The sequence below is a fragment of the Diaphorina citri genome, unplaced genomic scaffold (genome assembly GCF_000475195.1).
Source record: "Diaphorina citri unplaced genomic scaffold, Diaci psyllid genome assembly version 1.1 scaffold4019, whole genome shotgun sequence".
In the NCBI taxonomy this organism is placed as follows: Eukaryota; Metazoa; Arthropoda; class Insecta; order Hemiptera; family Psyllidae; genus Diaphorina; species Diaphorina citri.
Window position 1 is genome coordinate 2,689 of NW_007381418.1, and position 10,595 is coordinate 13,283.

The 10,595-nt window shown below is 38.6% G+C and overlaps 1 protein-coding gene across 1 annotated transcript; it reads left to right on the top strand.

Moving 5' to 3' along the window:
- Positions 1 to 3,497: 3,497 nt before the first annotated feature.
- LOC103520740 (protein-tyrosine sulfotransferase) lies at positions 3,498 to 10,302 on the top strand (the record flags this gene model as incomplete). The annotated part of the gene is made up of 2 exons (XM_008485841.3): positions 3,498 to 3,692; positions 10,041 to 10,302. Coding segments are annotated over 2 exons (453 nt in total), but the record flags the coding sequence as incomplete, so codon positions are not given.
- Positions 10,303 to 10,595: the final 293 nt, after the last annotated feature.

Below are 10,595 nucleotides of genomic sequence, written 5' to 3' on the forward strand. Positions count from 1 at the left end.
ATTTACACATCAAGACGAGGGCCTCCGTTCTCCCTTTATTCTCCAATATACACCTGTTTCCAGTCGGACCATCCCTTATTGGCCTTGCCCTCGGGGGTAGCTTAACATACGGGTGCACGCTACAACAACCGGGTCTTACAACGATGCGACTGAAGTGTTAATCTACAACACTTTCTCGCTTTGAGTCTTCATAGTCGTCGCGACAAATGTTCGAGATAGAGCTCAATTGGTTCGGAGAAAATGTGAAAAAAATCCCGTAAAAACCAGTTTTTTTGCTTTTTTGGCTTTATGGTGTTCCGGACAAAATTTGCACCACCATTTTCGTGATCCTGGTAAAAAGACCTTTAATTTGATATATAGGTCGACCCGGTTTGGATAACTCCTTCTATGGGGACAGACCGACCGACCGACAGACAGACAGACGACACCGAAGCGAATACAATAGTCCGTCCACTATACCTTTTATTATTAGTAATAATAAAGGAAGGACGGACTAAAAAACGGTTTTTTTGGGATTTTTGTCACAAAGTAAAATCAAATCAAGAATAATTATAACAAGCTGGGCCCGTCCCTCCGGGAATTTTTAAGCCCGTAGTTTATTCGATCATGGTTAAAGAATACCTTTGTACCTACCTAATTTGTTTAATATCCAAGTTGCGGGTTCGATTCTCCCCTGTGTCAACAAATTTCCCTTTTATTACATTTTTTTTTTTTTTACTTTCTATGTCTTTTCAAATACCTACGTATTCTGCAAATGTAATCGAATGTCGTGTGATGTTCACACCAGATTTTTGGAATCGTGGATGCATAAGGAGTAAGACTAACTAAAAATTTCACGATTCTAAGCAATGTACAGACAAATCTATAATTTTATTTATATAGATATGGGTATGAACAAATAAACTAATATTCACCCCGTTGCAAAATTATCTCAAATCACATCATTTGTACCTATAACTTGAACTTATAAACGAAATACCCAACCACACCTTTTTATTTTCCAATTTTCCAGTTTTAATAAATAGTGAGTAATAGATTTATTTTGTTTATTTGGGTGCTTGTCCTCATTATTTGATTAAAGATTGAAAGAGGAAGCAAACTTCATAGAAATAATTCCTTGGGATTTCTAGTTAAACGGGGGAAACCAGTTGGATCCCAAAAACCTTCTTTTTAGGCCGTCCTCCCTTTACTATTACAATAGTAATATAGTAATAATAAGCAGGGTCCGTCCCTCCGGGAATTTTTTAGCCCGTATATAGTGATTAGAGAAAATCAGTACCTAATATGTACCTACCTAATTTGTTTAATATTCAGTTTATTATTATTATTATTCTTAATTTGATTTTTTTTTTTACTTTTATGTAGATTTGGACTAAACAAGCTGGGTCCGTCCCTCCGGTAATTTTTTAGCCCGTAGTTTATTCGATCGTGATTAAAGAATACCTATGTACCTACCTAATTTGTTTAATATTCAGTTTATTATTATTCTCTCTCTCTCTCTCCCTCCCTCATTTTTACATTCTTCTATCTCTTGATGTGAAATTATATGTTACAATGTGAATCGAATAAATAAAAATAACATCTTTCTCTTTCTCCCTCTTTCTTAGTTTGATTTTTTACTTTGCATCACGGGAAAATTGGTGTAAAAGAGATTCAAAGGCCTTTTCTCTCTCTTCCTCCCTCCCTCCCCTCTTTTCCCCTAAAGTCTTCTTATTCTCTCCTTCCTTTTCCTCTCCCTCTTTTTCTCGTCTTTCTCCTCCTCCTCCTCTTCTCTTTCCGTCTTCTTCTCTTTCTCCTCTTAACACCTCTGCTCTTTTTCTCAGGGGAAAAGAAATGATACCTATGATACCTACAAACACAAATTTATGCATCATAAAAGTAGGAAGAGGAAGGAAACAAGCTGGGTCCGTCCCTCCGGAAATTTTTTAGCCCGTAGTTTATTCGATCGTGATTGAAGAAAATCAGTACCTATGTACCTACCTAATTTGTTTAATATTCAGTTTATTATTATTCTTGATTTGATTTTTCGATTTTACTTTCATGTAATGATTTAAAATCAAGACTAGAGCCCGTTCTCCCTTTATTTCCAATATAATGTTTAAGTCACCCATCCATTTATTGGCCTTGCTCGGCGTAGCTTAACAAAGGTGACGCTAAAACCGGTCTTAAATTAACGACTGAAGTGTTATTTAAAACTTTTTCGCTTTGAGTTCATAGGTCGTCGCGACAAATTTCAAGATCAGAGCTCATTTGTGTGAGAAAAAGTGAAAAAAATTCTTTTGGTTTTTCGGCTTTATGGTTTTCTGGACAAAATTTGCACCACCATTTTCGTGTTCCTGGTAAAAAGACCTTTAATATAAATAGGTCGACCAGGTTTGGATAAGTCCTTCTATGGGGACAGACTGACTGACTGACTGACGGTGACGGACAGACTGACAGACGACACCGAAGCGAACACAATAGTCCGTCCACTATACCTTTTATTATTAGTAATAATAAAGGAAGGACGGACTAAAAAGAAGGAGGAGAGGAGGAAAAGAAGAAAGAGGGAAGGAAATTTCAATATTTTTAGAATGATTGATGATTTTGATAACGTTATTTGTGAATATATTCCCTTATCATAACGGATATGGATGATACACGCATGGGACGTGAATAAGATTATCGGAAAAAAGAATATGGGTGGAAAAGAAGAAAAAAAAAGGTAATTTAGTTTAGAAAAGCTTTGAAACTGAAAAGCTTTCAAACGAGTTCAAAATTTTAAATATGGTATACGAGAATTATTTAATTAAAATTTAATTAATTTTAACTTCCACTTCATTGACTTGTCCAAAATAACATCAAATTTACTTTCTCTATGCTTGAAAATAACGTCAAAATTTGCATGGTTTGTGTTTGAAAAATGATTGAAAAGGAAGAAGAAGAAGAAGAAGAAGAAGAAAAAAAAAAGATTTACTTATAATTCCCTGTTACTATGTCTACGTTTATGTTTCACCTGTTTACTTCTTTATATCCTTTGGTTTTTTTTTTTTTTTTTTTTTTTTTTTTTTTTTAACCTGAAAAATTTAGGGTGTGCGCTAATTTTGTCCAGGAGCATAGTTGATCCCATGGGATTTTTCACGCCGAATCGAATGGTGAAACTTTTAGAACTGTCCGACTTAGGTACAGTTGAGAAGTTGCGGGTTCGATTCTCCCCTGTGTCAACAAATTTCCCTTTTCATCCCATCAGGACAAAATCCGCCCCGGGCGGGAATCGAACCCGCGGCCTAGCGCTTACAATTTTTGAAGTTTTAATAAATTTTGACTTTCTATGACTGAGAAATTGATCTGTACGAAAATTCAACAATTAGATGTAGACTCTCTTATTAGACACTAAAATTAGAGATCTCTTGTTAGGCAATTAAAGATGTAGACAATTAGATGTCAACTCAACACTCATCAAGTGAGTTTTCTCCCTTCTCCAATAAATGCATATTTGCTTCTGGTTTTTTCCACAGGTGATCAACGCCGCAATCGCGGCATTCTGTCTGGAGGTGATAGCGCGGCACGGGGAGCCGGCAGAGCGGCTATGTAATAAAGATCCGCTTACACTCAAATCTGCCGACTATCTATCCGAGATATTTCCCTTTGCCAAGTTCATCTTCATGGTACGAGATGGTCGGGCTACCGTACATTCCATTATATCCAGGAAGGTGAGTTGGATTTGTAGTTGAGAGATTGGGGGTTCGAGTCTCCATAGCGACTTTTTTTTAATCTCTACCATAAAATTGAAAAATTTACTAACCTAAATCATAATTTCTCTCTTTCCTTTGTCTCTGTTCTTTTTCTCTCCCCCCTCTCTCTCTTTCTATTTTTCCTCTAGCATTCTTTCTTCTTTCATTTTATTAAAATTGTACCCAACTTTAAAGTCAACAAGATTGGAAATTCTCTCTCTCTCTCTCTCTCTTTCCCTATTTCTCTTCCTCTCCATCTTCTCTCTCTCTCTCTCCTTTTACAGGAAGTTGAATTCTTTGTTTTCAAAGTAAGTTTTTTCATATCTATCTTGTTTTCTTATTTTTTTATTAAAAAAGTATGAAGGAGAAAAATTAAAAAGAAAAGCACAAGGTAAAAAAAATGAAAGGAGAAAGAGAGGGGGGAAGGAGAGAGAGAGAGAGAAAGAGAGAGAGAGAGAAGGGGAAAAGAGGAACAAAGAGAGAGAGAGAGAGAGAGAGAGAGAGAGAGAGAGAGAGAAAGGAAAGAAGTAAATCAAAAAGTAAAGAAGTTTGCGAAAGGAAACTTTAGGGATGGGGGGGATTACCTTTGGTAGTTATGGCCAAACATACAAACAATCAACAAACAAACAAATAAAACAGTTAAGTAACAGACAAACAAACCCTCCTCAGAGTTGAAAGATCTTCAGATCAAGTGATCAAACCAGTCAATCTGGAAGCTCTCACCAAGTGGGTGGCTGTTTAGACTCTCAGGCCCCGCCCCCTTGACAAATTCCTGAATACGGCCCTGTTTCATACCCTACTTTAGGGCATCCATTTATGGAGATTCGTATAAGCTCAACTCATCCTTTAGCGCCGTTTGCCCTACACCTAAAAGTGTGATTTTTAAACTTCGCGTGACCTTTGGACGATAACCTCTTTCTCTTTTTACATAAAAGAAAAAGTATGTGCTGAACAATTAATATCTTTTTTTTTGTGGAAAAGAAAGAAAGAAAGAAAGAAAGAAAGAAGAAGAAGAAGAAGAAGAAGAAGAAGAAGAAGAAGAAGAAGAAGAAGAAAAGAGAGTGGGTATGAAATGTTAAAGGGAAATAAAGAAAAAAGAAGAAAGAATTACATGAATAAGCAAAATAGTTACAACTTAAACAAAAAACGTCGTATTTTCCGTTCGTTTGCCAACGACAGACTTTATTATCCTTAACATTGCCAACAAAATGCAAAAAAAAATGACCTTTCCCGAGTTTTTTCCCTTTCCTATTTTTACTTTCCTTATCCTAGGTAAGTAATGCAATCGGCTGAAATTTTCGAGGCGTGACCTTTGGACGATAAGATAACCTCTTTCTCTTTTTACACAAAAGAAAAAGTATGTGCTGAACAATTTATTTCCTTTTTTTGTGGAAAAGAAAGAAAGGAAGAAGAAGAAAAAGAAGAAGAAAAAAAGAGAGTGGGTGAAATGTTAAAGGGAAATAAAAAAAAAAAGAAGAAAGAATTACATGAATAAGCAAAATAGTTACAACTTAAACAAAAAACGTCGTATTTTCCGTTCGTTTGCCAACGACAGACTTTATTATCCTGACGAGAACAAAGCTATGCCAAATACATTGCCAACAAAATGCAAAAAAATGACCTTTCCCGAGTTTTTTCCCTTTCCTATTTTTACTTTCCTTATCCTAGGTAAGTAATGCAATCGGCTGAAATTTTCGAGGGTCAGTTTTTGGCGCCAAAACACGTTTTTTTTTCAGGTTCCTCTCTGTAAACAAAATATCTCGAGAATGATATGACTTGCAATTTGGTATGAAGCCATTAAATATCTTATGAAGACTTAAATATGACTTTTGGGTTAAGATCGGTACAGCGCAGTGGTTGGCCGGATTTTGACCGCTTTTTTGATGGGTTACACTACTGACTAAACGGCTAGAGATATCGAAAGTTGTGTGATGTTCACACAAGACTTTTTTTTTACTTATTTGCTTTGAGAGAAAAATCCCAATCTTTTGTTTCCTGTTCTCTCTCTCTCTCTCTCTCTCTCTCTCTCTCTCTCTCTCTCTCTCTCTCTTTCTGTCTCCCTCTCTTTCTCTCTCTCTTTTTTCTGTCTCCCTCTCTTTCTCTCTCTCTCTCTCTTTCTCCAATTAATTATTTTTCTTTGTGCTCAATTGAAACTGAACGTTTTCCTCTTTCTCTCTCCCTCCTTTAGAAATTCCTACCCTAACTATCTTTTCCTTGTATAAGTATCTACTTTTTAATTTCTCTCTCGACGAGAACAAAGCTATGCCAAATACATTGCCAACAAAATGCAAAAAAATGACCTTTCCCGAGTTTTTTCCCTTTCCTATTTTTACTTTCCTTATCCTAGGTAAGTAATGCAATCGGCTGAAATTTTCGATGGACAGGAGAAAGTCAGCCGTTCCGAGAACGAACATTATCCCATCAGGATAAAATCCGCCCCGGGCGGGAATCCAACTCGCGGCCTAGCGCTTACAAGGCAGACGCACTACCAACTAAGCTAACCAGGCTGGCCGTCCAAAGTGAAGTGTATTAGTTATTATTTTCATTTCATTTCACACAATATAGTCTATTATTGCTACACCAACGTAACTCAACCCAACCAACCTGAGTGGTGCAGCGGTTAGCAGTAGCACGGTGGACTTTGAATCTGAACACAATTAAAATTCCTTTAATCTAACTCAACAGTCAGCTCCCATGGCGTAGTGGTCACTGCGCTCGCCTTGCACGCGGGAGACCCGGGTTCGATTCCCGGCGGGGTCAAGTTGGCGTAGTGGTCACTGCACTCGCCTTGCACGCGGGAGACCCGGGTTCGATTCCCGGCGGGGTCAAGAAATTTGTATCTGCAAAGGATTGATTCCGTGACTGGCTATTGCCCACACTCAGCCTCGTGAGGAAAATGAGTAGCTATGACATATAAATGCGCATAGCGACCGGTGCCAGCATGGTAGGTAAGCCCGCTCAGCCTCGTGAGGAAAATGAGTAGCTATGACATATAAATGCGCATAGCGACCGGTGCCAGCATGGTAGGTGTAAACAGTTGGATTTTAGGATTATTGAGATATTGGGAAAATCCTACAATGCTGCAGTGAGCACCAAAGTTGTGATATAATAACAGATCGGAAAAACATTAGATTTTAGGATTATTGAGATATTGGAAAAGTCCTACAATGCTAATAATAACACAAAGAAACTGCATTTACATTTAATCTAACTCAACCCTCTCTCTCAATTCACAGACTCGGCTACGATCCGACGGCCAATCCGCCCGAGTACGGCAAGCCGGATCCGATCGTCCAGGACAACACGAAAAAAAAAAGTAAAAAGTTGAAAGTAAAAATCATAAAAAAAGAGAACAGTCAAAGTTTTAATGGCCTCAGTGATGTTAATCAAATCAGAGTAGGGCACCTGGCCCATCAGAGCAGGTATGCTTAGACCAGCCATTCACTTAGACCTGGCGACAGGTACACCTGACAGTGTGTGTGCTCGTCCGGTACACCTGATAGTGAGTATGCTCATCAGGTGTCAGGTATACCTGATCAGATGTACCTGTCAGGTCTACCTGATAGTGAGTGGGTGTCTTTAGGCTGAAAACAGAGTGGAGTGGAAAGCATAGAGCAGGGGTTTCCAACTTCCATGTGTATGCGGGCCACATGCTACATTAAGAGGTACTTCGCGGGCCACATATGTACATATGGGAGCACCCCCCCCCCCCAATTTTTCAAACACACACCCGCCAAAAATTCACATATGTACATAGGGGAACACCCCCCCCCCCCAATTTTTCAGAAATGCAGTCCGATCAAATTTTGAGCGCCGCGGACGAAATTTTACAAAAGGTATTCTCCTAATTGTAGCTGAACACGAAAGGGGTCAGTTTCCATGACTCAATGATAACTACACAGGTCTTTTTTTGACATCTAGGTTTCTACAAACCCCAAAAAGCTTCGTGGGCCACTAAAATGGTCTGGCGGGCCACATGTGGCCCGCGGGCCGCTAGTTGGAAACCCCTGACATAGAGCATCGAGCAGACAGAGGGAAGTGACGATAGGGGAACGACGTTTGTGACGAGCATTTTATGCTTAGCACGATTAAAATTCCTTAAAAAAAGAAATTTTAATTGTTTTGAGCATTAAATGCTTGTCTCAAATGTCGTTGCCCGCTCAATACACTATGCTAAATTTTGACTTGTCTTGGACTCGAACCACCAACCTCCAGGTCCGAAGTCCACCGTACTAACCACGGGAAAAATCCTACAATGCTGCAGTGAGCACCAAAGTTGTGACATAATAACACAAACTGCATTTACATTACATTACATTTACATAACGTATGCAGGAGTGCAGCGGCGCTCTTTTTTTATTTATTTTTTATTTTTTTAAACTTAAATAGGGTTGATTATTTATACATATTTTCCATTACATAATAAGCATTGGGACAAAATTCCTTTAAAAAAAGAAATTTAAATTGTGTTGAGCATTAAATGCTTGTCTCAAATGTGGTTGCCCGCTCAATACACTATGCTAAATTTTGACTTGTCTTGGACTCGAACCACCAACCTCCAGGTCCGAAGTCCACCGTACTAACCACTACACCACTGAGGTTGGTATTCCTTTATGGGAAGTAAAAGCCCTAGGACGGAGTTTGTCAGATTTCTTGAAAAAAAGCTGCTCTTAGCCTTCGGTATGTAGGTAGCTTGTACAAAGCAGGGAGAAACTGTTATTAAGGAGCGCTAGGAGCGCGGTAGCGCTCCGCCCCGCCAAGTCAAGAAAGTTTGACCGCGTAGCTAGTATACCCGTCTGATTTTAAATGTGGTGCCCTATAACCTAAGGTTGAGAAGAAAACTTTTTTGATATGAATATCTTTCAACTTTCTCCTCCTTCTCTCCCCTTCTTCGTCTTCTTACTCTCTCACCTTCTCCTCTTCCTCTCTCCTTCTTTTTCCTCTGCTTTTCTCCTCTTCTCTTTCCTCATTCCACTTCCTCTACCTTCTCATTCTCCTTCATCTCATTTTCTCCTATTTTACATCTTCCTCTACCAGTCTACCTTCTCCCTCCTTTTCTCCTCTTTATCTTTTCTCCTCAGGCCTCTTTTCCTATTTCCAAACTTATTCCCTTTTCTTTCTCCTCTTCTTCTTCCTCCTTTTCCATCTTCTCTCCTCCTTCCCTTACCTTTGAACCACCTACTCCCATTTTTGTCGGTAAAAAAAAACCTGGGGCAGATAATAGATCAGTTGCGCTTACTTGAGTTTGGGTGATGTTTCAAAGTCATAGAGCAGGAAAAATGAGGACCAACGGAATTTTTCTTTTCCTTCTACGACTTCTAGATACCGAGATAAATCGATTTAAAAAATACCGGTAAATCGACACGGTCTAAAGATTCTCTTCTCAGTTTTTCTGGCAGAAAATAGTCACATGTTGACTTAAGGTAGAAACACACTACGTGACACTACGTCACGTGAATTCATGGCGAGTCAGTAGTTCAAAGTTTTCCCATAATATTGTAGGTAATTTCGTTCAGGACAGCCACACTACCATCACGTTACGTCACGTCACTGACCTGCCTTAACACCCATTCAAATCAGCTACAACCATTTGTAATTAGCTAGTTGCAAAGTTGCTAATATCTACTTATCAATGAGCAAAATAGCTTGTTATAGTCCGAGACTTAAATTTTAATCCGTCCACTTCACAAAAGATTTTCTTCAACATTTTCATTTTCAATTTTTTTTTTTTTTTTTTTTTTTCAAATAAGAAGAGTACAGTATCATTGTTTCCTACAAACTAATGCTATATTTGTTAGCCATTTCCACTGCTATTTTTTTTATTTTTTTTTGTATTGGGAATTGTTTTCGGGTATCATAAAGGGGGTACAACAGCAGCAGCCTCTCCAAAGTTCATTTTGAATTTATGCATTTGGAGTTTGTTGTTTTAGAAGTTTGTTTTCCAATTTTCCATTGCTATTATTTTATGATTACACTATTTTTTACTTTTTTATTGGTGGGTGGAAATTTTGTTGCCATTTTTTGTACGTAGTTGTTATTTGTTGAAGTTATGATCATGAAGTGAGCTTGGCTTGGAATTTCGAACTTGTTTTCATTGCACGAATCTACAAATACATATTGAAAAAAATGGGGAATTTTCAGCCAGTGTTCTGGGCTCTGTCCCTAAAGTTGTGTCCATAGTCCATACATAGTTCGATGGATGTCGACTGAAACCGTACACTGCCTCGATAGATTCACCTCGTCGATCGACGGGGTCGGCTATGTGTGGACACAGCTTAATAGGAAGTCCTTGAGTTTTGTGTTCTACCTGACGCTTCCCTATTTCAGGTGACAATCACGGGGTTCGATCTGGAGTCTTACCGGCAATGTTTGAAGAAGTGGAACGAGGCCATTTCCATCATGTACCAGAAGTGTCTCCGTGTTGGTCCGTCCCGCTGTATGGTGGTATATTACGAGCAACTGGTGCTACATCCGGAGAAGTGGCTGAGGAGGATTCTGCAGTTCTTTGACCTCGGATGGAACAGTTCGGTGTTGCATCACGAGGAGATGATCAACAAGCCGGGCGGCGTGTTCCTGTCCAAGTAAGTCGAAACGTGCTTATTATTCAGCTGTTTGTTTGAACTTCAAACTGTTTGTTTGAACTTCAAACTGTTTGTTTGAACTTCAAACTGTTTGTTTGAACTTCAAACTGTTCGTTTGAACTTCAAACTGTTCGTTTGAACTTCAAACTGTTTGTTTGAACTTCAAACTGTTTGTAACTGTTTGTTTGAACTTCAAACTGTTTGTTTGAATAGAATAGAATAGAATAGAATATACCTTGTTTATCCTGCCCGAATAGGACTGAAACCTCTGAAAAAAAGTCCCTTTATCCCAGCGGTCTGA